Source organism: Sus scrofa, chromosome 4 (assembly GCF_000003025.6).
Source record: "Sus scrofa isolate TJ Tabasco breed Duroc chromosome 4, Sscrofa11.1, whole genome shotgun sequence".
In the NCBI taxonomy this organism is placed as follows: domain Eukaryota; kingdom Metazoa; phylum Chordata; class Mammalia; order Artiodactyla; family Suidae; genus Sus; species Sus scrofa.
In genome coordinates this window covers 91,222,168-91,249,289 of record NC_010446.5, presented here as the reverse complement: position 1 = coordinate 91,249,289, position 27,122 = coordinate 91,222,168, and the positions used below count along the sequence as shown (strand labels likewise).

Below are 27,122 nucleotides of genomic sequence, written 5' to 3'. Positions count from 1 at the left end.
TGACTACAAACAGATCAAATATTCAAATATTCATGATACCTTAAACGTGGATACTTTTTTTCAAACATTTGGATATGGGAAAACATGTGGAATAATTATGTTTGTGGAGATTTGTTTGTTTTCAATGACAAGAGGGTTAACACCAAGATAAGCTTTTGTTTTATCTGCACCCTCGCTCCCACCACAGAAGGCCGGACAACTACCCTTAAGAGTCTCTCCTCCTCATTCAGCCTGGAAAAGCTAAGCTCCATATCACTCTAAGCCCAAGAAACAAAGCCTTTCATTTTCAACAACTGCTTAGGATGGAACCAATAATAAACCTGTTTGAGGCCAGATTTGTCCCTTCCAAACCTAAATCTCTTGGCTCCTCTAACAGAATAGGATCCCTGGTTCTGCAAATCTTGGCCACACTTTACCAAGCTACAGGGCTAATCAGCATATGAGGCACTTGTTATAGTGAAGGTTCTGTTCCCCACCTATTCACCAATCCAGCTTCACTGTATGCCTCGTGGGAGAGCAAAGCAATGCCCCAGAAAGCAGTGACTTAAGGCCCAAGAGGCTATTGGGAGCCAGAGGGAAAGTAGATAAACAAGCCTCCAGGAGGAAAAAGCAGACAGCCACAGCAATGATGGCGGGAAGCAACAAGGAAGGGCTCAGCAGCCCAGCCAGAAAGGGGGGCAGCGATCTGGAGAGAAGGCCAGGATCGGAAAGGCAGGCAGCTGAAGCGTGACTGAGCTCTGAGGTTCTGAAGTGGATGTGAGCTGGAGCATATATGAGCTAAGCAAGGCGATCCTTTAGGGGCTCCCGCTGCCCGTGAGGGGACAGGAGCCTGCCTGGAGGAGCAACAGGAGAAGAAGTCAGTGCACCTGAAAAGACAGACAAGCCCAGGTGACCCACAACTCCTACCTCTAGGGCCCTGGCTTGCTTTGGTCCGACTGCACCGTAATATTGGGAATAGAAGGGAACTAGGAACTTAGAGGAAGACCAAGTCAGAAAGGATTGCAGAGCGGGAAGCGAGAGAAGATTCTGACAGCCTTGCCTCAGGATCTTAGACTAGGAAACTATGCAGTGACCTCAGTAGGAGTGTCATTCCTGGCAGCCCAAGAGCAATCGTAGAAAATGAAGTGTAAAGAGAGTCCTTTGTGATCTTTGTGTTGTGCTCTGAAGTCACTCCAAGTCAAAATAACTCCCTTCTCAAATCTTGCAGTTATTGCTTAAGTCAGGCCTCAGATGGAACTGGCTCACCTCCCTCCAAATGCAGAAAGCCAGCCTTCACTGTTAAAGGAAAACGTAACTCTGAGCACAGAGAAAAGTTCCAGGGGCTGAGTTCTGATTCTGATTTGGCTATGGCCATTCTCTTCAGTATGTGCTCTAAATACAGACAAGAACTCACTCTGCAGCTAAGGGTCAGGGAAGAATCAGAGTGACATCACCTGGCCAAGGAGCCCAGCACTGGGGGTGGTAAGCCCTTCTAAAAGTGGGTCCCTTCGGCATTCTGGGCCACAGCCCCCAGTGTGTTTTTCCCTTGGCGATAACACTCCTCCACCCACCTGTCATGGTAGTCGTGAGGAATAACAAGTAGGCTGGGATGAAGAGTATTTTTAACTCTGGAGTTAGAGAAATGCTGAGTCATCATCATCACCATCACCATCACCATCAACTCCTACTCGGGGAGCTGGTGTTCTCTGTAATCTGGGAAGTGGAGCTCTGGACCCAAGCACTGGCAGGGCCGGCAGCAGTTCGGCAAGGGCACACTGCCTCCTTGTCCCACCACCTCAAATATGTACCTGTGACCCTGCACATGGCCCTCAGGCCAAGGCACTGTAGATTCCCAAAACCTACAGGGCAGGGAAGACACATAAACCAAGCAGTCAGGGGTTACACCAGCATACAGACTTTCCTACCGGCGCCACTTAAATTGGAGGCATGATCCATTTTTATTCATTTGAGTTACTCACCTATTTATCCAATAAATATTTATTTAGCAGTTACTGTGGGGGGGGGGTGTGTGCCGTACTATGGATGAAAAACGGAATCACATGTGCCAACATATGCTTTCAAGAGGCACGTTTGTAAGTCTCCAGTTCCCACCTCTGTTACTCTTAATAGGAATAATCCCTCAAGAGGAAATCAGCGGATGAAAGGGATACTCTGTCCTTTAAAAGGCTGGGAGTCATAAAGATACTAGAACCCATGGGTAAATAAACTAGGGATTAAGAAACACCCCCAGACAACTGAAAGCAAACAAGAAGACCATCTTGATTTTTAGCCTTGGTCCTAGAATGTTATGAAAACGTGAGGGGCTTCTTTTAGTTTTAACCAAACACATATATTGCTTGGTTAGCCAAATTGTAAGGCTCTTTGGGGTGCATAAAATAGCCCCCAAAAGGTATAGATGAAGACGCACTAAGAAATCCAATTAAAAATGTAATTCAGTGGGTACGAATCACGCCACCACCACAAGCACCACTTTCCAACTTGCTACACTGTTATTTTATCATGGGTTGCAGGTGAGTGTTGTAAATATTGTTTGGGTGAGCAACCCTTGGCCCACAATGCAGGAAGGAGTCTTTCCACCTATAACCTCTGCCCCTCCGCCCCCACCACCCACCCAGAGCACATGCTTCTGCGAAGGGAGGCAGTCAAATGAAGATGTGCAGGAAGTCTGGGCTTTCTGATCAGAGAGGTCAGGTTTAAAGGCTGCCCTATCCCAGCACTTATTGGTTGCATCATATAGATAAGTTCCTTAACTTTCTGTGAGTCTTCGTTAACTCATCCTTAACATGTGCATCATAATATCTATTAAAATGCTATTCTGGAATAATGAATATAGAGCCCTTAGCTTGGATCTCGACACACAGAAGATAATCAATAAATACCGATTCCCCTCTCCATCTTCTAGAGCTGCAGCCTCTGGATTAGCTACCCTCTTCCTTGCCCCATTTCTTCCTATTCTGTTTGGTTTGCTATTTCCTCTTCACTGGCAGATGTTGAACCTGGTTCTCACAATTTAAGATGCTCAGCATCTTCAATTCACTTACTAAATAAATAGTTATTAAGCACATCCGAAGTACTATATGCCATATCAGGGCTGGTACTATATACAGAGATGGGACAGCTATCGACCCTACCTGCAGAATCGTCATAATTTAGGAGGGAAGATATACCTGCAGAAAAAAGTAGAGCAATGCCTAATTTAAGGAAAGCAATCAAGTGTTGCAACTCAAAAAAAAAAAAAAATCAAAAATTATTTTCACCTGAGGCAACCAGGGAAGACTTCCTGAAGGAAGTGCCACAAAAAGTAGGCTTTGGATAGGGCCTCGATGTGTGAAGACAGGTGAAAGGCATTATTGCCAGAGTGGCTGTGGGAAAAGGAATGTACACAGGAAAGCAAAGCGTTTATAGAAAGGACTCCAAATAGTATCCTATGTCTGGGATATTGGGTGAGTGAGGTAAAGAAAAGACAAAGCTGGAATTCCTATTGTGGCTCAGCGGAACCGAATCTGACTCGTAACCATGAGGATGCAGGTTTGATCCCTGGCCTCGCTCAGTGGGTTAAGGATCTGGCATTGCCCTGAGCTGTGATATAGGTTGCAGATGCAGCTTGGATCCTGAGCTGCTGTGGCTGTGACAGAGGCCAGTGGCTACAGCTCCGATTCAACTCCTAGCCTGGGAACCTCCATATGCCACTGGTGCAGCCCTAAAAAGACGAAAAGAAAAGAAAAAGCTGAAAGGCATCAGACTACACAGAACCCTGTAAGCCAGGCTAATAGGTCTGGATATTATCTGCAGACAATGAGATGTCAGTGAAGGTTTCTAAGCAGGAAAACAATAGTACCCATATGACTTGAGCTTTCTTTATCTGTTTTTCTACGTGAATAACCTGGGCTTCCCTTTTACTAATGGTCTCGTGGTCTGCATTTCCTTCCAATGACCCTGCCTGAGCAGAATTGTCACTGTTTCTACTTCAAAGTGCATGCCACCTGTTCAGAGCACTCTTGAGTTTTCCTTTCCCATCTGAATCCTTTGAGGGAGTTTATGCAGATGTCGTAAACGATTGGCGTGATCTAAATCCAAAGAACAAACACTAGCCTTTCACGATCCAGGTGACAGTTTCTGCCACTTATCCGTGTTTCTGTGAATAACATTATAATCACTCATCTGCTCTCAGGGGAGTGGCTATTCAGAATGTATCATTACAGATGTACAATTTTATAAAAACTGCAAGAAAACTTTCAGGCATATTAATAGACAGTTCTCGAGAGGAGACATGAGATCATGAGCACATTGTAAAATTAGAGGGGAAAATCTCACCCCCCAGCACAGGGGAAGAAAACACACACACAGCTATTTCTTAATCAGTTTCTTAAAACACAACAAACCAGAGTTAGTAATTTGTAAACCTACGGAGACAAGATATCAAGCATATCCCAAATATGCGATTTATTGGAGATTATTTGTTTCATTATCAGTCCCTTCATCTAAACAATTCAGTATGGTTTGAATGACCCGTGTCATCATTTCACTCATTCATCCCATGCAGAAAAAATAAATGCCATCAAAATGCAGGAGGAGGGGAAGGATGAAAGGAATGTAAGCAAGGAGAAAAGCAACTGAGGAGAAGGCAGAAAACAGCACACATGAAATAAAAAGCAAGAGAATGAAGACAAAAATCCATGCTGCTTGGACAGAATACACACTGCCTGAGTAAAGAATGGACATAGCACAGTGCCAGTTGTGACAGAATGAATTACCAGAGTCAATTAAATGTACCAAGAATCCACTATGGGCTAAGTGCTGAAGATACAAAGATGAGTAAGAGAAGGCTCCCGCTCTTCACCAACTCAAAGTTTCGATGAGGAGGCTGATAGCTAAACAAGTAAATTGCAACACAATGGGCTGAAATGCTGTAAGAAACAGGGGCTGTTGAAAAAGCTTTGAGAGCACCACCAGGGAGAGAAAGGATCCTTGAGGGGTGTGCTATTTGTGTGCCTTTAGGTAAGTCACTGAACCTCTCTAAACCTCATCTCTAAAAAGTGATTCTAGCTGGCTGCCTCTCCCTCAAGATTGTTTTGACATGAAATGAATTCACGGTTGAAAATCCACTGCAAACTGAAAGCCCTATGCCAACGTAGGCGATGGCTATTTTCTCCATTTGAGCAAAAGCTTATTTAGTGCATCCTCTGTGCACTGGGTACCAATACTGTGGGGTTGAGCACTGACCCCTCTCTGGTTTCTCCCTGTCCTCCCACCATCCCAAGCTGCAGCACAACCAGTGTGGCTCCCCACTGGGTGCTGAAGCACCCACAAACACAAGACCTGGAAAATACCAGGAAACACTCACCAACTTCCGGTTGCCTCCATCCTTGATGTCCAGAAGGCAGTACGCAAGGTGAGGGCCTGGCACCCAGGGAGAGTCTCCTTTGGATCTGGGCGCCCTTGCCCTCTTCCTGGCCGCCTTTTCTTCCATCCTCATCTCCCTGTTTCTCTTCATAAGCACTTTCCTTTTTCCCTTTCCTGCCTACCTCTACCTGTTATATATATATTTTTTTATTATTATTATTTTTCTGCTTTACTCCTCCTCCGCATTTGGGCATTAGAGCTTCTCCTGATCCAGAACAGAGTCATTTCTCTAAACCTCCTGGAAATGTCTGTGAGGAACAGAGGAGAGGGAAGGCGTCTCCTTGAAGGCCAGTGTACCTCTGAAGCTATCTTACAGCCCTATCCGGAGGCTCTGACTCTTTCTAAAACCCCCTCCCTTCCCCCACCTCTCCCCCTTCCCACGCCCCTCCTTCCCTTTGATTCCGCACTTCTCTCCCTTGTCCCCTTTCTTTTCTCCCGGACCTAAGACCGTGTGCCTCTTCTCTTCTTAGTCTCGCACCCCTGCCACCCCGTACCCTCCCCGCTTCTCTCCGCCCATCCCCCTTGGCCCCAGCGCCCCCTTCTCGCCTTTCTTCTGCCACCCGCTGCCCTGCTGGCTCGGCAGCCAGAGCGCTGGGACAATTGGCGAAGTTCTGCCTGGAGTCCAGGCCCGGGACAAGTAGCAACTCCGAACTCTGCTCAGCAGCCGATGACGTCACGGAATTTTGCGCACATGATTGGCTACTTCTGCGTTTACGACGGGAAAGCCTGAGACGATTCTCTGGACGGTTTCTTTGTCCCTCCGCTTCTCAGACTGAGTTGGGAAGAGAGAGGTCGACACGCTGCAGTACTTTACAAAAGGGTTTAGGAGCTACCAACCAGGAAAAGAGGTGGTGACTCGGCCTTGGGCGTTTGTTGTGTCAGAGGAGGGAGCAGAGTCAGTGACTTAAAATAGTGAGTGGGATTGAGGATGGCGGAGGAAAATTTGAGAATTTGAGGACCCTCTAGAAGGTAACTATCTGGGAAGGCGTGGGACGACTTTTAACCCTACCTGTGGTCTCTGTCTTCAGTGCTAGGGGCGTCACCTTGAAACAAATAGGGTTTTAGATTTGGAATCAGGCATTTAATTTCCAGCCTTAGTTCTATTTGTATGGCTTGGGCAAGTCACTTCATTCTGTTCCGACTTTGCAAGGTAGACATGATAATACCAGTGTACTTATTTAACTGGTTTATGTAAAGGATTAAATGAGCACGTATTTTCTAATTATTAAACCTGCCGTTGTTTTGGTAGATAATACGGTGTTTCATTCTTGGATCAAGAATGAAAAGGCTCTGGCTATCTTTCATGTTTCTGTATGACCTTCACCAAGTCACTTTTAACCTTTGTGGGCTTCCTTGTCCTCATATGTGAACTAGGAGAACTGGACCAGATGATCTCTAAGATCTCCGTGGATGCTAACTTTATATGATTGCTGGATAAAGCTTAGCCTCCTCCTTTAATTCACCGCTTAGAAAAAGGAGTTCACTTCCGTTTTCAGGTCTCTGGTTAATCTCTCCCCTTAGTGAGAAACCCGTCTTCTCTTAGGTACCTTGGTGAGCCTGCTTTTCATAGGAGTCAGTCCTCTCCCCCCTTATGCCCAGCAATGAAAGTACAGATCCCAAACTATAGCAGCTTATCTGTAGGGCTCATCCTTGATGGAGACTCTCTCCCCAGGCTACTGGCAGGAGCAGAATTTGGAGCTGGGAACTCTGGCTTCACTCGACGAGGCCATCAGCTCCACAGTCTGGAGCAGCCCTGACATGCTGGCCAGTCAAGGTGAGAATCCAGGCCCCCTCATCTCAATGTCCCTCAGTTCCCTCAGCCATCCTCACATCGTCTCCCACTCATGTTGCCCCCCACCTATGTACTCACTCCGCTCATTACCACACAACTCTTTTTCCTTTCCATTTGACATTTTAGTGCCTAGTTCTACACCACCAACTTCTCCAGCGCCTACTCCTCCTTCCCTTACTCCAGTACAGAGACCTCTGTATCCCCTACATCCCTTCTTCCAAAAATAAAATGATTCTGCAGGAGTGTCTTACTCAGAATAAAGAGGTTCTGGAAGGACACAATTGAGGTAGAATTCCTCAAAGGGAACCAGGGACAATGGAATTACTAGTCAAGAAGTGGTACATGGCTAGCAGTAAAAGAAAGTTTTCCCAAACTTTTCATTGAGATGCGGAAGGAATAGGTCACTTCCAAGTTGATCCAGCCAGCTCTGTCTCTGGCTCACTAATATCAACATTGTGGTTTTAAGTCTCAAGTTAGATGATTACTTGAGGTGCTTTCCAGTGAAAAGAACACTGCACTGGAGAGTCAGAAAGTTTCTAGTCCCGGCTGGAATCACCCATCAGTAGAGTGATCTCAGGCAATCACTTCACCTCCATTGCCTCATGGTCTACATCTGTACAACGAGGGAATTGGATTCCATGATCCCAAAGATCCCTGTCAGTTTTTAAGTTTTAGGATTCTAAACACTAAAGCTAGAGGCCGGTCTCCGTGCTTCCAATTTGGGGAGAGTCACCCAGAAGCACTGGTACTTGGTATCAACTCTAGCACCAGCCACCTTCACTCTTAGACCCTTTATCTGCCCGGAGCACTCATTGAAGTGTCCTTAGAAATGGAGCTGGTGACCCAGAAAAAAGGAAATTAGCAGATAGGGCAGGGGATAAGGTGAGTGCCCCATGGAATGTGGGGGTTGCTTTAAATTGCTTAATTAGGGAATGTAGGAAGTACGTCTCTTGGTTTCTTCATCAGAGACGACAATGCTCGTGGAACCATTTAGAAGAAATTTTGTGGCTAGTTCAGGAATCAGAGCTGGAGGGTGTTGTTTATTTTAGTTCTGCAGAGGTCAGTGCTATTAGGTCATGGAAAGTCAGTCCTGAGGATGAGGGAATCAATACTGGGAATCAGAATCTGTGCCATGGGGAACGTGGAACAATATTGGATGGAGGGAGGAAGCCAGCGTCACACCATCTGAGGGGCTCACAGCTGGGCCTGACCAAAAGGCACATTTGGAATTCAAATGGCTTAGGTACCTTATTAGTCCCCCCCCCCTTATTTTTTTTTGTCTTTTGGGGGCCACACCTGCAGCATATGGAGGTTCCCAGGCTAGGGGTCGAATTGGAGCTGTAGCCACCGGCCTATACCACAGCCACAGCAGCTCCAGATCCGAGCCATGTCTGCAACCTGCACCACAGCTCATGGCAACGCCCGATCCTTAACCCACTGAGCAAGGCCAGGGATCAAACCCAAAACCACATGGTTGCTAGTCGGATTCGTTTCCGCTGCGCCATGATGGGAAACCTCTCTCTCTCTTTTTTTTTTTTTTCACTTGACTAAGGAGAGAGGGTTCAGAAACCCTATTTCCATCCCTTCAAAAGGAAAACTTTCATCCTTTATTCTTTAAAACAACATCAGGCGAGTGACTCTGGTTTGTGACTTGATTTGGGAGGCGGGTAGAACTGATCCTGAAAGGAATACGTTAAGGGAGCTGATGATTGAAGGGAGGTTATAGTTGGAGGCATTGAAAAGTCTGTCAAAATGTTTCCGTTTTGTTTTGTTTTGTTTTGTTTTGTTAATCTCTTTCGTTTGTTTATTTTGCAGTTTTATCAGCTACCTCTTGTGTAAATGAATGTGCCACCCAAGGGCTGGCTTGGCCTTTTCTTCGCTTTTAGTTTGGGGATTATTAGTCACAGCCGCATCTCCTGTTCTGGCTCTTACATGCAGGTGGTGCCAGAAAGGTAAAACAGGATGACAGATCTGTATGTGTGTTTTCAAAGGTGCCTGGTAGAACTCTATCAGAAAAGATACACGCGGAGTGGTAGAGTGGTATGCACGGATTCCGGGCGCCTTTATTCCTTAAATGTCTCTAGCCCTATCAGTTCACTCAGCAGGTGTTCAACCAGGGACTGTTTTTCTGTGCATTCAAAGCTAGAAGCAGTAAGGTCTGTCTTCCCCAACCCCACCCCACCCCTCTTCCCCTCCCCTCCCCCCCGCCACGCATTAGGAGAAGACAGAGACACGGGCCTTGGATGGTCTGATTAGATGAGGTGGACTTTGGCCCAGAAATGGGTGGCAGGGCTGGCGTGGCCTCAGGAAACTCACCCTGCCCTACTCCTGCAGACAGTCAGCCCTGGACATCAGATGAGACAGTGGTGGCTGGTGGCACCGTGGTGCTCAAGTGCCAAGTGAAAGAGCATGAGGACTCGTCCCTGCAGTGGTCTAACCCTGCCCAGCAGACGCTCTACTTCGGGGAGAAGAGAGGTAGGGCCCCGTGAGCCACCGTGGGAACCGTAGGCTCGGGGAGGGGGACCATGGAGCTGAGGAGAAATGTCCCGAAGTCCAGAGGCTGTGAGAGGAAGCAGCAGACCTTGGGCTCCTCAACTGGCTCCAGAGACATTTTTTTTTGGGGGGCACACCTGCGGCATACGGCAACTCCCAGGATGGGGGTCAAATCGGAGCTACAGTTGCTAACCTACACCACAGCCACAGCAACTCGGGATCTGAGCTGCGTCTGTGACCTATACCACAGCTCATGGCAACGCCGGATCTCTAACCCACTGAGCGAGGCCAGGGATCAAACCCGAGTCCTCATGGATACCAGTGGGATTTGTTTCCGCTGTGCCACAGTGGGAACTCCCAGAGAAACTGCTTTATTACAGCTCTGACCCAGGCCATGCAGGAACCTGTAGGGTCCTGGAGTGATTCACCCAGAGGAGCCCTAAGAGACAGCTGATGTCAGCATTACCCCATGTCTTGCCCAAAGAAGCCCACAAATCCAGCCTGCTTTTCCTGAGTGTCTCTGAGGCTGCTGAGCCCAATGGCCCGGGAAAGTGGCAGAATAACAACTGCTCAGACACAGGGAGCAGTTTTTTGTTTTGTTTTGTTTTGTCCCTGCCCCAAACTGCACCAGACCCCTTCTCGCCAAGAAGCTGGGCCTGGGATTGGAAGATAAAGATGAAAGGCGCCAGTAAAAGCTGGCTTCCAATTCTCCCCATTTCCCCCAGCCCTTCGAGATAATCGGATTCAGCTGGTTAGATCTACACCCCATGAGCTCAGCATCAGCATCAGCAACGTGGCCCTGGCGGACGAGGGTGAATACACCTGTTCCATCTTCACTATGCCCGTGAGAACTGCCAAGTCCCTCGTCACTGTGCTCGGTGAGGCTCCCAAACCCCAGTGTCTCCACAGCGTGCTTCCTTGCAAACACCTCTCCCCGAGTGGGGCCCCTGAAGTGGCCTAGAGCCAAGCAAGTCTCCAAGCATTTCGAGAAAGTTCAGCCTGCGTTTCCATCACAATGGAATGAAATGCAAAGAGCACCGGGGTCAAATCTTTTCCTTTTTACCTACTGTTGCTCTGGGACAAATCTCTCACTCTCTTTGCGCCTGAATTTCCTAACCTTTAACAAAAGGATGACGGTGTCTGTTCCACCTACCTACCAAGATTGTGTGAGGGAAGCACGAGAAGTGTGTGCAGGGTATGGTTATAATTTCCAAGCCCAGCACCCCAGTTGCTTGCATGAGCTCATCTCGATCTTGTATTTCCATTTCCTTCTTTGCTTCCCCGAACCTCACACCATGTCTGTGGCCACCCCCAGTCTTTGTCCTTTAGGGCGGTAGATCGTGTATTGTGTCTCAGGTTTGGTAAATTTCCCGCTACCACAGCTACCCCCACCCTCCCCAGGGAGGAGATCAAAGAGAAAGGTAGTTTCTCTAGCCTTCTATCCACCGTAAAGCAAAACAGAACCTAGATAGCCCACCCTCCAGAGAGTCCGTCTCAGCAGGGGGAGCTGAGGTGTGACCTCAGGGGGCCTCTCCTTCCCACCCTGGCCGTCCCCTGTCCATGGCAGGAATTCCACAGAAGCCCATCATCACTGGCTACAAGTCATCGTTACGGGAAAAGGATACAACCACCCTCAACTGTCAATCTTCTGGAAGCAAACCTGCAGCCCAGCTCACCTGGAGGAAGGGTGACCAAGAGCTCCACGGTAAGGTCCTCCTGCCTTGCGGGGGATGGGGGGCGGTGGTACTGGGGCAGCAGAGAGGAGAGAGAGAGGGAGAGAGAGGGACAGCTGTGCAGGTCTGTGTGTGTGCACATAAGACATGGTGTAGAAGAAGAAAGGAGAATGACAGATATTCTGGGTACACTCGTGTGTGTGTGTGTGTGTGTGTGTGTGCGTGTTGGGGCCTCCATCCCTCCCTGTGTGTACATATCCATTTCACAACTTTCAAAGTCTGTCTAAGTTGGGACTCACCATCTGTATGTCTACAGTGGGGCCCACACAGTCTCTGCATGTGAGGGCTCACTCCGTGTCTGTGTGTGTGTGTGTGTGTGTGTGTGTGTGTGTCTGTTCTGCTCTCTAGGAGAACCAACCCGGGTGCAGGAAGATCCCAATGGCAAAACCTTCACTGTGAGCAGCTCAGTCACCTTCCAGGTCACCCAGGAGGATGATGGGGCAGACATTGTGTGCTCTGTGAACCATGAATCTCTGAAGGGAGCTGACAGGTCCACCTCGCAGCGCATCGAAGTCTTATGTAAGTCATGGGCTGGTGGGCCAAGAGGCTTGGGTAGGAGATGGGAGTGGGGAAAAGGAAGGTGCACATGATTGTATCTGAAGCACCAGGCATGGAAAAATAAATCAATTGAAAAAAAAAGTCTGGCAGTCCCAGGACGAGGCCAAGGGTCAGCAAACGTTTTCAGTGCAGGGCCCACTAGTGAGCACTTGAGGATTTCTGTCTCAGCGACTCCACTCCGTAGTTGCTGCAGGACAGTAGCCATAGATCGTATGTAAACAAAGGAATGTAGCCATGTCCCAGTGAGACTGTATCTTCAAAACATGGAGCTGGCAGGATTTGGCCCCACAGGTAAGTTTTACCAAATCCTGAACTAGACCAGTGTTAGGCAGCTGGATTGTAAATTGTAGCAGTAACTGAAGCAAGTCAGGAGCCGGAAGACACAGGCTGCAGTTGGCCCTCCACCACCTCCTCGTTGAGAGATGTTAAGGAAATTACTTTACCCCACTGAGTTTGATGCTTTATTTGCTAAAGATGAGAAGAGGGACATGAAATCACTAAGGTTTCTTCTCGGTCTGACATACCATGACTTCAAGAAAAGACGGGAGGTAGGAAAACCCAGTCTCTCTGGCATCATTATTCCCAGATTTTTCCTATACACCCTCCCTACCTCATCTGCCCCAGCTCTATGATTTCTCTTGGGATTCTGACCTGAAATGGCCACTGTCACAGTCACTACTCCCAGCCCTTCCAAGGATCCTCTTCCTTCCATGGCATCTGTCTCCACTCACCTGAGGAAATCTAGAAACATTCTTTTTTTTTTTTTTTTTGTCTTTTTTTAGGGCCACACCCACGGCACATGGAAGTTCCCAGGCTAGGGGTAGAAGTGGAGCTGTAGCCGCCTACACCACAGGCACAGCAACTCGGGATCCAAGCCATACCTGCAACCTATACCACAGCTCGTGGCAATGCTGGATCCTTAACCCACTGAGCAAAGCCAAGGATTGAACCCACATCCCCATGTACCTAGTCTGGTTTGTGACCACTGAACCATAATAGGAACTAGAAATTTTTAAAAAGAACTTTTCTGAGTGGAGAAGTCAAGAGGAAAAGAAACCAAAATCCAAAGTTAGAGGGTAGTAAGTTATAAAGAATACTTTTCTTGTCCTCACTTATCTAAAAGCTGGGTGCTTTTCTAAAATAACCCAAAGCCTTCATCTCTCTTTCTTGGGGAAGATCCTGGCCTGACCACAGGGCTATTTAAATCCATTGCCAGACCCATGGCTGAAACTTTAATCCCAAGGTGACCACAGGGCTATTTAAATCCATTGCCAGACCCATGGCTGAAACTTTAACCCCAAGGGGTGGGGGAGGGGCATCACTGTCCATTCAGCAGACTCCTCATCTGGAAACGTCTGGAAACGGACAACCTGGATTCTAGCTGTAGCGCCATTACCTACTAGCTGTGCCACTTTCACCAGATACTTCATCCCTCAGGGGCCTCTGGTTACCCCAGCGAATTGTCATAAGGATAATGAACCAGTCTATATGAAAGAACTTTACATTGTTCTAATGTGTTTCTCTGATTATTGGTTCTGAAGGTACGGCCCCTGGCCTTGGGCTTCTTGTCCTGAGCCTGGTCCCTGGTCAGGGCTGAAGAAGGCCTTCCCCTGTCTGAACCCAGAGACTTTTCTGTCAAGGGCCAGACCACCGGGCAGTTACTTTACAGGGACCCTTTTGGCCCAACGGTGATCACCAGTCAGTCCACAAATGCTCTACTCCAGGCTCTGTGCTCAAAGTTTCTATGGCTGTGAGGCCCAGGAAAACCCGTTCTCTCCCCTGGCCTGATTCTCTTTGTCCTGTTTGATTTGCCTGAGACACGTGCATTAACCGGTTGTTCAGGTTGGCTCTGTCCTTAGGGGATGCGCGGCCTCTTTGTCTGTTGTTCTAAACCTGCGTCTGGCTGTATTGTTCTGCGCGGCCATCTGGACCCAGCCTCCTCAGCCGCCCCTCGGCGTCGGTGGCAGGTGCCATTATCCCTTCACCGAGCCCATCTATATTGTGTCAGTGCCTTTTCGCAGCCAAAATATGACCCCCATCCTTGGCCATTTCAAAGCTCTCCTCTCATTTTTGGACTGGCCACTCAAAAGAATGTTTTGCATTGAAGCACCGCTTCCTGTCTCAGCTCCCTTGCTGAGGGGATGGAGGGGATGTGAGTGCAAAAAATGATCAGATTCAAGTCTATTTGCTCTGTCAAAAATATGTATGAAGGGAGTTCCCGCTGTGGTGCAACAGGATCGAGAGCCTTTGGGGAGCAGTGGGTCTCAGGGTCCATCCCCAGGCTGGCACAGTGGATTGAGGATCCAGCTTTGCCACAGCTGTGGCTTGGGGGTTCAGTCTGGGGAATCTGGGTCATGACTGTGGCTCGGATCTGATCCCTGGCCTGGAAACTGTATGCCTCAGGGTGGGCAAAAGTGGGGGAAAAAAAAATGTATGAAGTCCCATCTATGGGCTACGCACAGATGATCTGGCGATCCTTCTTGTTAGCTCTCTGCTAAGACAGCCCTTGAGGACCCAGCCAGGGCAGACCCTCCCAGGCTGCAGGCAGCCCCTTCCCCCATCCAACAGCAGGAGGGGTCTTCTGCTCACAGAGGGGTGGGTTGGGGGTGGGGCCGTCTTTGTTCACAACCTCTTGGGCCCCTGGGCCTTCTGGGGTGGGACCTGTCCTGTGTCAACTGGATGATTCTGAGATGGAGGCGATCTCCTAAATGGGACATGAGCTTCACGTTGGCACCGTTTCCTTCTCCACAGACAAACCGACGGCGAAGATCAGGCCGGACCCTCCGCATCCCCGTGAGGGCCAGAAGCTGTTGCTACACTGTGAGGGGCGTGGCAATCCTGTGTAAGGAGATCCTCTTCCTGGACTTTAATATTCTCATCTCCTCTGTTCCATCTGAGCCTCGAGTTTGCCCTGAAACCAACAACACCCTTCCTCTGTTTCTCCTGCAAAACAGCCAGAGTGGGAGGGGCCGCTCGCTGGCTGAGCCCCTGAGGTTCTGTAAGAAACCAAGTCACAGTTTAGATACCAGCTAGGCCATCTCCCTGGTCCCCAGGTTGAACCGCAAGGCATCACTCTCCCCAGCCTCTGAGTGGCTCAGTGAGTCTCTGGCCCCTAGAACTCCCTGAGCCGTGAGCCTTCATCAAAGGGAAGGACGTCCTTGACGTCCCTGCTCCCAGTTTTGTTCTGTCCTGTTTTGTCCCTCTTTAGCTCCCTCACCTACTCTCTCTTGAACACGTGAGTTTTCTCTGCCTCAACAGCCCCCAGCAGTACCTGTGGGAGAAGGAGGGCAGTGTGCCCCCGCTAAAGATGACCCAGGACAGCGCCCTGATCTTCCCCTTCCTCAACAAGAGTGACAGCGGCACCTACGGCTGCACAGCCACCAGCAACATGGGCAGCTACAAGGCTTACTACACTCTCAACGTGAACGGTGAGCCCTCCGAAGCTCATCCCCCACCCGCAGACCCCTGCCCTCTGGGACGCTGGTCTTTCTATCTCTGGAGAGCATCCCTCCAGAGCAGTGGGGCCTCAGGCCACCCCCGGAGGGCCTCAGGCCTGAGGACCCTGGCTCCAGGGCCTCTTGAGCACGTGTAATAAGGAAAAGTCAATGGAATGGTGGCCTCCTCTGCCTTTGTTGGGCAGTGGTGACTCAAGGGACACCATCCTCCAAACCTCTTGCTCACCTGGCAACAGGGATATTGATTCTGGGAACTTCGCAGGTGGCACAGTGGGTTAAGGACCCAGTGTTGTCACTGCCATGGCCCAGGCGGCAGCTGTGGTACGGGTTTGATCCCTGGCCCAGGAACTTTTGCATGCTGTGGGTGCAGCCAAAAACTAAATAAATAGGGAGTTCCCATCGTGGCTCAGTGGAAACGAATCTGACTGGTATCCATGAGGACCCAGGTTCGATCCCTGGCCTCACTCAGTGGATTAAGGATCCAGCATGGCTATGGCTGTGGTGTAGGCCAAGGCTACAGCTCTGATTCAACCCCTAGCCTGGGAACTTCCATGTGCCATGGGTGCGGCCCTAAAAAGACAATCAATCAATCAATCAATCAATAAATAAATAAATAACTACTCTGTGTGTAGAGGACCCAGAGCCCCTCAAGTGTGGGTGTGGGTGCATCTCCCTTTGCAACAGGCTATCCTGAGTCACATCTCCCGTGACTCGTGTGGCATGCATGCTGCTTTTGTCATCTTCTTTTTCTGCAGACCTTAGACACGTGACACCGAGTCCAGGCAGAAAATAGAGATAAGCATCTGGGAGATGCTCAGAATCTCTTCTCAGATGCTACGTCTTCTAGAGAGACTAGGGGATGCGCCTTCTCTGAAGTTCTTCCCAAAGGTGTGCCCACCAAACCCCAGCTGACAGGCTAGGACAGAGGCCCCTTTATGGAAAGTTGGCAGGAGAGTTTTTGAAGACCTCCTGACAGTAGCAGGATCCTGCCAGAAAATCTTAATAAGCCTTTCCTCTGAATCAGGGAAATGTATTGTCAGGGGAACATCAGAGGCTCCTTACATGAAACGCCCATTAAAGCCGTGTGGGGAGAGGAGCTGGGCCTCCCAGGGATAAGAGACCAGAGATCTTGGGACCAGAGTGTCTAGATGGGGTGATTCCAACTCCAGGGGCAGACCTCAGCATGTGGGAGCTGCCTCAGCACAACAAAGCTATTGTATGGTGCCAGGAGCGAGGACAATGCACTGAGGTCCTGTGTCTGCCCCCAGATCTCTCCTGCCCAGCTCTGCTGACGATTGGCAATGAGAGAAAGTTCCTGTGCCCCCGTGCTTGGTCCCTTGCTGATCCCCCCTGCCCTGTGCTGGAAAGGCCCGTCCTGTTTATATCTGCTTTCAGTGCTGACGCCTGGCGGTAGAATGAGTTACTGCATCTCCTTCCAGAAATTATCCTAAACCGTGTTGACTCCCGACTACCTGGAATGAAATTAAACACAGTGCTACCTAGAGACAGCGACTGTAATTGATGACCCTAGACGTCATCTTGGCCATGGAAACTTATGCTTATCTAGGGAATTTCCATTCCCATAGCCTCTGGGATACTTATCCAGGAGCGATTTTTTAATGTGGATTGTGTCTCACACGCTTCTTGGCAGAGGGGGTGTCCGGGGGACAGTGGGTACCCTCACTCTGCTTCCTCCAACATATCACAGAGCCCCTGGGACCTTCTTTCCCCTCCCTCCCAAGCAGAGCATAGAAACTGGAGCATAAATTTGTTTTTTTGTTTTTTTGTTTTTTTTCAAGTAAGACAGAGACAGGCAAGGAACTAAAAAGCTGGCCTAGTCAAGCCTGAGGAGACATAAGGTAGGAAAGAAAAAACGTGTAAGCAGTCAATGAGGCATCAAGATGCAAGCTGAGCCTATTTAAAAAAACAAAAACAAAAACAAAAAACAGTCACTCTCCCATGGATGGAAGAGCTATAATTACAGCTCATGTGATTTTGGACACATCAGAGCTGTGCCCTGGGCCTGTGCACTGTCTTCTCAGATCTGTGAGACTCTGACTACAGCCGTGGCTCTCCTCGGCATGCCTGACCAAGCCTGTGCTTGGGATCTATCCTCTATAGATGCTGCTATGGAAGATAGATTCTCTATATCCTATGGCGGAGACCTCGCCATTGGAAGGAAGCAGTTCAGCCTTTGTCCTTCCCACAAATCTTTGGATGGTGGGGAAGTGATGATGGAGTCCCAGACCGCTCTGATGAGGACTGGGTCTGGCAGGAACTCCGCACTCCCCTGCCAGGAAGAAGCCCTGTTCTCTATACAGGGAGTTCCAGGCCATCATCTTTGTAAGGTGTCCTCAAAGTGCCTCTTCCTGACGCCATCAGTTTTTTACTGCTCCTTCTCTCTCCGATACCAGGGCAATGGATGAGTAGGTTGAGAAGCCCCCCTAGAAAGGCCAGGAGGTGAGAGGACATGGAGGATAGGGAAGGAATAGTCTGCAAACCTAGAAATTGAAAGAAAGGGAGACAGACAGACACAGAGACAGAGAGATTGAGAGAAGGAGAATAAGAGATGATTTTAGTTAAAGTAATGATTTTTTTTTTTTTTTTGTATTCTGCCGTTTATTGGGCCACTCCCCTGGCATATGGAGGTTCCCAGGCTAGGGGTCCAATCGGAGCTATAGCTGCCAGCCTACACCAGAGCCACAGCAATGCAGAATCCGAGCCTCATCTGCGACCTACACCACAGCTCCCGGCAACGTCGGATCGTTAACCCACTGAGCAAGGCCAGGGACCAAACCCTCAACCTCATGGTTCCTAGTCGGATTCGTTAACCACTGCGCCATGATGGGAACTCCTAAAGTAATGATCTTGAACTAAACTTCAGGTCCACAAACTCAAATTAAAAGGTCAAGTGTGAGCAGATTTATCTACGCATTCCTCAATACGTTATTTTTTAAACAATTACTATGTTCCAGATGCTGTGTCAGGCACTAGGTACAAAATAAGGTGTATCCCCTTTGCTGAATGAAGCCACTCCATTCTCCTCATGTTAGTCCACATTTCTCTGCTATGTAAGATGATCTGTGGCCAGGTCAGAAACACTGTAAGATAAAGGTTCTCCCCAGCTCTGACTGTATGCATCCCCCTCCCCCGCCCTTCCTTCAGACCCCAGTCCGGTGCCCTCCTCCTCCAGCACCTACCACGCCATCATCGGTGGGATCGTGGCTTTCATCGTCTTCCTGCTGCTCATCCTGCTCATCTTCCTCGGCCACTACTTGATCCGGCACAAAGGTCAGAGGCACCAGGGAAGGCTCCAGAGAACCTGGGAGTGGGAAGGGTGATCCACCAGGGGCAGGCGGGTAAGAGCTGGCTACCAGAGGGGTCTTCGGAGACTCACCCAGCTCCTTGGAGTGTTGGAGGAGGAAAGGACGCAGCCATCCCAGTGCTCACTGAACACCACCAGCCCCACACTAGAGCCCCATCACTTGGTGATCATCCAAGGAAAAGCAAACCTTCCCACTCAGTCAGCTGCTGCTCCCGTGCTGCTCTGCCTCCAGGGTCCCCTGCTGTAAGACAGAGAACTCGGCCTCTCCTGCCCTTCTTGCACCTTCCTCCTTTCTCCTTAGCCTTATGTTCTTTGTCCTTTGATCGCCTCGCCCCTTGTCCCCACATCAGCTCTTCTCTTTTCTCTCCTATCCTGTACTCCTGCTATCTCTCCTTTCCCTCTCCTCACATTCCTTCTTCTCAGACACTCCCTCTCACCCCTCCATCCCCCCCATTATTGCTTCTCATCAGCAGCCAGACTACCTGGACTGGTCAGATGCTACTCAGATCTCAACTGCGTTGTCATGGAGCTGATAGAGCAGTTTCCCTCTCACCATCTTAGGTGCACACACGCATACACACACACACATGCACGCACACACCTTTTTTTTTTTTTTTTTTTTTTTTTTTTTTTTGCCTGAGTTATAGATAAGACTCTAATTAAAGGAAGGATTCATTCATTCTTGGGGGTGTGGTCAGATGAAGAATGTTGGCAGCAAGAGGCAAATTAGGGCCCAAGTGGGGAGGAGGAAAAACTCTAGGTAGAAAACTTACAGAAGCAAGGTCTTGGGGCCGGGGGGAGGTGAGAAGGTGGGTAGGGGGGCTTCAGAGGCTGGAAACTGCTCCTGAAAAAAGGAGCCTCTCTCTCCACCCCCCCCCCCAGGAACCTACCTGACACACGAGGCAAAAGGCTCCGATGATGCCCCAGATGCAGACACGGCCATCATCAACGCAGAAGGCGGGCAGTCGGGAGGGGACGACAAGAAGGAATATTTCATCTAGGGGCGGCCCTCCAGGGACCCCGTGGGGACTGCTGGGGCCATCACCAACCTGGACTTGTACAGAGCGACCCCAGGGCCGCCCCTCCCGCTTGCTCCCCAGCCCCCTCCACCCCCCTGTACAGAATGTCTGCTTTGGGTGCGGTTTTGTACTCGGTTTGGAATGGGGAGGGAGGAGGGCGGGGGGGAGGGAGGGTTGCCCTCAGCCCTTTCCGTGGCTTCTCTGCGTTTGGGTTATTATTATTTTTGTAACAATCCCAAATCAAATCTGTCTCCAGGCTGGAGGGGCAGGGGCCTTGGAGTGAGGAGAGAAAAAAAGAAAAAAAAGAAAGAAAGAAAAACCCAGAGCGTTAGGAGGAGAATGAAGAGAGGGTAGGGGCTGGAAAGGAGCAGGGTCGGTTTGTGGGGTTGTGTGGGGGGGGTGCCCAGCCCTCCATCCTCTACAGCAGAGCCTCTTATCGGACTTCTCCAAGAAAGGGACACTTTCGAGCAGGAGCTGAAGGTGGCTTTTCCTCTGTTAGTGGCACACCTTGAGCTGTGGAAGCAGCAGGTACCGCTGACCCCCTCTCCTCCACCCCAATGGGAAAGGAGTGAATGGGGGTCCCCAGGGGATGTGACCTGCAGGTGGCATGCAGCTGTGCAGGGACCCAGGGCTTCCCCCTGGGGAGGACACAGGTCCCTACAGGAGGGACAGATTTGGAGAGGAAGGATGGCAGAGATGGCCCCATCTGCCCCTTGCCCCCCCCTACAGTGAGTGAAGCCAGGCCCTTTTCCCAGGAACCGCCCTTGGGGGCTAGCAGAGCCAGGCTGCCCCTCCCTGCTCCAGCAGCTGTGGGAGAGGGGCTGCTCTGGGGCCTGAACTGCATCTGCTTCCCCACCCAGGGGCCCCTTACTCTCACCCAAGCCCTGGACTGTTGCACGGCAACCACTCTCAGCAAACTGCTCTCCTTGTCTTGTGCTGCCCTGTGCCCCTTCCTGTTCCCCAAGCTGTCCCTTAGTCCTCCCTCCCTCCCTCCCTTCCTCCCTCAGCAGCCAGGCAGACATAACAACAAAAATACTAAAAGGCGCTTCACTGCACTGAGCTGTTTCCTGCCCCAACGAAGGGAATACTGTGAGTGTGTGGATGTGTGTGTCCATGTGTGTCTGTGTGTCTGTGCACATACATGTGTGTGTATGAATGTGAGGCAGAGGGGGTCCTGGGCAGGTGGGCGGGCTGTGGGGCCTGTACAGGAGGGCTTTGGGAGCTGGGGGTCCCTAGGTAGGCAGGCCTTGCACCTCACCTGGGATGTTGCTTCGTCCTGCTATTTTCCAGGCCTTCCTGACACCTACCTGTCATAGAGAAAACCATCCCAGGGGGTGTTTGAGCTCAGCTGTCCACTTCATCTCTCCCTCAAACACAGGGCATCCAATCCCTGCCTCCATGTCCCCTCTCAGAGCCATGGCGTCAGTGCCAGAGCCTTTGCTATGCATCCCTCAGGCCTCTCCCTGGCACTACCCTGGAATGACCACTGTCATTTCTTATTCCCATAGTGTGTACCCGGTGTGTTGAGGGCTGGAATGAAACCGCCTGTCTCCTTCCCATCTCCAGCCCTGCTTTTGATTTTGTGTCTTCCTTGTGGCCGAGCTGGTTGCCGTGGAGACAAAGTTGCTCACCCTCCCTGTCTGGCCACCCGCCTCCGGCCCAGGGTGCCCCCTGGTGCCTCCCTAACCCCCCTCCAGCATGTCCCCCCTGCTCTGACGACCCGGGGGCGTGCATGGTGGGGGCAGCTGCAGCCAATAGGTTTGCCCACCCCCTTCAGTTCAGGTAATACCCTCATGAATCTTCCAGCCACTGGTCAGGGCCCTGGGCGACACAGGCGGCCCCTCACCTAAGCCAGGGCTCCCTCCTCTTACAGCAGCAAGGCAGCCCCAGGCCCCCAGGTCGGTGGGCTCCTTGCTTCCCAGCACCTGCTTCTGGGAAAATACTTTTCCTCTTTGAGCTGAACCACTCTGTCCATGTTACACAGAAGCCATATTTGTACGGGGGGCGGGGGGAGAGGGGCCGTCGTGCTGTGTGTGTCTGTCTGGGGTGGGGGGTGGAGCAGGGAGGGCATCGTGTATCTTTATAATCTTTCTAAACTCTCCTGTGCTAATCTCAGAGGGGCCACCCTCAATATATCTGGATTATCCGTGTCCTTGGGCTGCCTCCTTCTTGCTGCTCTTGCTCCCGGTGGGACCCGTGTGTATAAAGGCTGTTCTGCTGGGATCCCTGTGCCCCGCACTTTCGGGGGTGCCGCTGCCTGGCCAGGTGTCTCTGTATGGAAACCACGTAACTCTCCAAGGGAGAGAAGTGCGTTCACCCCTTTGGGCCGGGTCCTTGCTGTCTAGAAAGTTTGGGATGGGGCATCGGACTGTTCCCTGACGCCCTCTGCTGGCGGAGCTGGAGAAGGAGGCGCGCCCCCAGCATCATCCCAGGATGCTCCAGCAGACCCCCCAAGCTCCCTTTCTAGCCTCTGTCATGTTGAACCTGAAACAGGAGCGCCTATCCTGGGAGAAAAGGGGGCCATCTCCGCTAGGGAGCCATCCCTCTGCCCTTTGGCTTCCCCACTCCACCTCCAGGCGCCCCTCCATGCACAGGAAAAGCCCTTGGCAGAATGGGCACCAGCTCATCCCCAGCTTTCTCATCAAATGAAATAGCGTCGCCTAACCAACCCTCTATCTCATCTCATCCTTTCAACTCAGACACTCCGTGACTCGCCTCTTCCAGAGTCCAGGCGGAGGCTCCCCAAGTCAGGAAATAAAATGCAGGGTAGAGGCGGGAGGGAACCAAACAGCAGAGATCTTGTGAAAGCAGCGGGATGGTAGGGGGAAGGGGCTAAAAAGCAGAGAACAGCAGCTTAGGGGGAGCCTCCTGCCAGGTCCACTCCCTTTCTCCCTGCCAGCTGGGGGGACATAAAGTTCTTCTCCTCCACTGCAAGAAGCTTTACATCTTGCTGAGACACCAGGCCAATGTAGCAGTTCCAGAGACTTTATGTCCCCCAACAGAAATGTGAATGGAGATTACCCCATAGACAACAGTCCCATTATAAAATATTGTCCCATTGTCCCCCAGAGCCTGCTTTAACCTGTCACATCATGTGTTCTGCTTGGTATGGGAGATACACCCAATGTGCCCATAGATGGCTGGGCAAATGCCCAGTCACTCCCTGAAGTAGCTTCATTATGCAGCCTCGACAGCTGTCCCCCAGTCCTCCCTCGTCTCACACCCAAACACCCAGACCTGGAGATCAGCAGTACACACACCCTGATCCCTGCCTAAACCTAAAACTCAGATACGCTCCACATACTATACAACACACAGCCACACAGAGAAATAAGAACATTCTTACACCCGGACCAATACACAAAGCCCCCATCTGCATACCAATGGCTCAGGTTGTCGGCATCACATGGGTCCAGCCACAACCACCACCAACACTCCCTCCCACAAACACTGCTTTTGGACTATCTTTTCTTGGACCAAGTTCAAGGGAATGGAGAATCAGGGAGAGATGTAAGCTGCCCTTTCCCTCCAATTTCCCAGCACGTCTCTTGTCTCTGGCTCACACTTCACCTCTGGCCCCCTCTTCCTTCCTTGTGCTTGAAGAATCCCTTCTTGCTGGAAAACCCCCTGGCCTCTCAGCCTCTTTTCCCACCTTTGGGAAAATACCTACTTTCTGGTCCCCACCTTTTTCCTTTCCCGAGTACAGGCCCCCACTGGCAGAATCCAACCTCAAAACAGGAAGCCCTGGAGCCAGTGCCCCCAAGTTGTTCTGAGGCTCCCAGCAGGCAGTGGGCGTGAGGTAAAGACTTCCTGAATGCATCCCCCACCCCCAGCCCACCCCTTGGCCCTGCCCAGAGCCCATGGCCTTCATTAGCCCCTGGCACTTATCTTGGAACCACACCCCTGACAAAAGGATCCCAGCCCTTCTCTCTGCCGGCCCTGAGCCCAGCTGTGTCATGGGGAACTGTCTGCACCCGGTGAGTGTGGGGTTGAGCCCACCAGCCCCCATTCTCTGCCCCCTACTGCCCCTTCTGTCTGCCCCTAAGTCTGTACACCTCTCTCCTTCCCCCTTTGCCTCTCACCCTTGTTTTCCCTTCTCCCCTTACCCAGTCTCCTAGGCACCCCCATCATTTGCTTCCTCATTGGTTTCATCAGTTCTATCCAGGACCCCACCTCCCCTGGCCCCCCCAGTCCTGGTCTGATCCTCTCATTGCTTCTCTCTGACTCTTTTTCCTCCTGAGTCGCCCTGCCTTGTCCTCCCCCACCATCCCCTCTGCACCTGGTTCTCCCAAGCCCCCCCTTTTCCCACCATCCTTCTTTTCCACCTCTTGCCCTGAGTTCCCTGGAGTCTCTTCCATGGGGTGACTTGATGCTCTTATTGTCCCTTTTGAGGATGCCCGCCAGGTGGCTGGGGAAAATTCTACTTTTGAATTTGAAGAGGAGATGTGGGATGAATTCCTTGAGTCCTACAGTACAGACTATAACTACACCAACTTGGAAGCAGCTGCCCCCTGCCACTCCTGTAGCCTGCTTGACTACTCCTCGCGGCCCTTCTTCATCCTCGCCAGTATCCTGGGCACCCTGGCGAGTGGCGCTGTCCTCTATCTGCTGCTCAGACCTCTGTCCCGCTGGCGGCTCCAGCAGGACCGGTCTGTCCTGGTACAGTTGGCAGTGGGCAGCGCCCTCTTCAGCATCGTGCTGCCGGTCCTGACTCCGGAGCTGAGTGGAGCCGCCATCGCCTCCCTGTGCCACCTGGCCCACTTGGTGTCCTACAGCTCCGCCTTTGCCCAAGCTCTGCTGATAGGGAGCCAAGCCTGCCTGGGCCCCATGCTGGATGCAGGCCAGATCCCAGGCCTCAGGCTGGGGATCACTGTGGGACTTTGGGGAGGGGCTGCCCTACTGTCACTGCCAATCACCCTGGCCAGTGACACATCCCATGGGTTCTGCACCCCGACATTTAGTGGAAGTTGGGAAATTTTGCGGTATATCCACGCTGCTGCTTGTCTTGCCATCTTTGTCTTGTTGCCCCTGGGCTTGTTGGGAGCCAAGGGGCTGAAGAAGGTGCTGGGTGGGGGGCCCTGTCCCTGGGTTAATATCCTGTGGGTCTGGTTCATTTTCTGGTGGCCTCAGGGCATAATGCTGGGACTAGACTCCCTCGTGAGGTCCAGGGCCTTGCTGTTGTCATCATGTGTGGCCCAGCAGGCCCTGGACCAGCTGCTGGACCTGGCGGAAGCCCTGGCCATTCTGCACTGTGTGGCTACACCCCTGCTCCTGGCCTGGGTCTGCTACCAGGCCATGCACACCTCCCCGCCCTCCCTGCCTCTCTCGGCAAAAGAGTCTGCTCATCTGGACACCCTTGGAGGCAAATCCTCGCTCTCTTACCACCTGTCAACCTGAATTAAAGTCTCCGCTGTTTTTATGAAGCTGGCGGTTTCTTATTTTGTCTGGGGATGTAGAGGAGAGGGAGGAGAATGGAGAGAGAGAGACATTTTCACGCCAGACTTTCCTGCCAGCGTCTGGTTCTCTAGCTGGCCTGGGGAGAAAGTGAATGATGTGCAAACATCCTCCGGGCACACAGATGTTCTCTTGAGGTGTGGGGTTACTGCCATCTCAAGCGGGAAGATTGGTGGGGGTTGGGGGGGGAACTAGAATATGAGCAGAGCTGCTAAACCTAAAAAACTCCAAGAGATGGCTTAGCAAGTAAAGAAAGAAGAGAAGCTGCCGCAGAGAGGAAATGAAATTGCAGAGAAGTTGGAGAGAGAAAAACAGGGAAGAATGAAATTGAGCCCAGAGCATGACCCCCCCTCCCCTTGCCGTACCCCCACCCCCATCCCTGCCAGGCCTGTCCAGCCTTCCTCTCTGCCTTCTGCCTGCCTTCCCTCTCCCTGTTGGCTTTGCTTAGAGATGGGGGGTGGGAGGAAGGTTGAGGGAAGGTGGAGAGAAGCAATCTAAGGTCCTTACTTAGGAAACACATCAAGATAAGTCTAAAGCTACATCCTAGGAGTCATCGATCTCTCTGAGGCGATGCTATTCCTCAGCATAGTCCTAATCCCTTCGTGCGCACGCGCGCACATGTGCACGCGCACACAGGAGCATCCCTCTCAACTTTCAGGAGCCCGTGTCCAAGTTAGATGCCGGCGTGCGGTAACAGATGTCTCCGTGTGTGCTTGCCTCACCGTCGGTGTCTGATTTGCATTTCCCTGTGTGTGTGTTCTGATCTCCCTCCGGCATCTCCCTCCACCTCATTCCCCTTTGCATCCTTGTCCTCAGTACATGGAATCAGGATTTGTAACTCACTCCTGTCCCAAACGAGTTTGCTTTACTCCAGTGTCTATATTTAGTCTTTAATGTGTAGGATGTGTACAGGGAACTAAAAACCAAGTTGTAACAAGTGAGACACTTCATGGGCAAGGGCCTGATCTTGGTCGTCTTCTGCTTAGAATCCCCTAACTTTCCCTTTTAAACTCCTTTTAGCTCTCAAAATAAATCATTTTCACCCCACACAAATATATCCTTCCACCTCGTACACTGCTCCCCTTTGCCCTGGGCACCTCTTCAGCAAGGACTCCCCTGGTTCTCTGGGCGCCCTGTCATGATCCCAAAGGCTTTTTCTCAGCCACCACACAGCCACGTTCAGGTGACAACGGGAAGGACCATGAAGAAGCCCCTTTTCATAAGGGAGGCAACTTCTGCTGGCACCAACAAGGAATCCACCCTGTACCCAAGATGCCACACACACAAAAATGAGTTTCGCTCTCCAACCTAGTTAAAAGCCAAGGAGACTTAAGCAGATTCCTTACATCTATCTGAACCCAGTTATGGCCTTTCATTTTTCAAAGATGTGTTCTACCTGGTTTCTCCCTAAACCGTTTCTGTTTGACTCTTTGGGCTTGGAGATAAGGAGGAGAGCGCAGGAGACGAGCACAGATGAGTTAGAAAATCCTAGGCAGACCCGGGAAATTTCCTGGGTGGGTGCAGTGACAAATCCTCTAAATCCCCCACCTCCCGTCTCTTAGCAACCACCAGATTGGCTGCTGATTGGTGCATCCTAAATTGAAAGGCGGGATTTAGGGCCTGATTGAGACGCGGGGGGGACATTCTCTCTGCCTCTCTGTTTCAAAATGAAGGGAAGAAAAGAGAGCATTTACAAACCTAAATTATGCTGAGGTCTCCCACCACCGTTTATGAATGTCTCTCAGTGTTTTCTTTTTTTCTTAGTCCCTTTCCAGCCTCGTCTCATAATTTCCCCTCTGGCCCCTGACCACTCTCTCAATCCCTCAGACGTGGCCCAACTCCCCTTACAAACTATTGGAGTCGGAGGCTGACCTAGTTAAGGGGGAGGAA

General features: G+C 50.9%; 2 protein-coding genes across 3 annotated transcripts in view; both read left to right on the top strand.

Moving 5' to 3' along the window:
- CADM3 (cell adhesion molecule 3) overlaps positions 1-21,928 on the top strand; it is a 32,764-nt gene extending 10,836 nt beyond the window's left edge. Inside the window, exons 2-10 of one of the 2 annotated variants that reach the window (XM_001929177.7) lie at positions 7,076-7,177; positions 9,530-9,670; positions 10,414-10,566; positions 11,256-11,393; positions 11,770-11,940; positions 14,731-14,821; positions 15,238-15,407; positions 18,600-18,725; positions 19,642-20,117. In XM_001929177.7, the coding sequence (XP_001929212.4) occupies positions 7,076-7,177; positions 9,530-9,670; positions 10,414-10,566; positions 11,256-11,393; positions 11,770-11,940; positions 14,731-14,821; positions 15,238-15,407; positions 18,600-18,725; positions 19,642-19,760 (1,211 nt within the window). In that variant the 3' untranslated portion in view covers positions 19,761-20,117. Of the gene's footprint in view, positions 1-7,075; positions 7,178-9,529; positions 9,671-10,413; positions 10,567-11,255; positions 11,394-11,769; positions 11,941-14,730; positions 14,822-15,237; positions 15,408-18,599; positions 18,726-19,641 lie in introns of both variants that reach the window. The other variant, XM_003481427.4, reaches the window with a different exon arrangement.
- On the top strand, positions 23,680-25,201 carry ACKR1 (atypical chemokine receptor 1 (Duffy blood group)). The gene is made up of 2 exons (NM_001244095.1): positions 23,680-23,755; positions 24,171-25,201. Exons 1-2 carry the CDS (start codon positions 23,735-23,737, stop codon positions 25,173-25,175), a joined length of 1,026 nt encoding a protein of 341 aa, NP_001231024.1. The 5' UTR covers positions 23,680-23,734; the 3' UTR covers positions 25,176-25,201.

Excerpts from the sequence above, each read along its gene's own strand:
- ACKR1 (NM_001244095.1), top strand. The coding sequence starts at position 23,735 with ATGGGGAACTGTCTGCACCCG. Across the intron at positions 23,756-24,170 it reads TGGGGAACTGTCTGCACCCG|GATGCCCGCCAGGTGGCTGG; the intron begins GTGAGTGTGGGG and ends GTCCCTTTTGAG.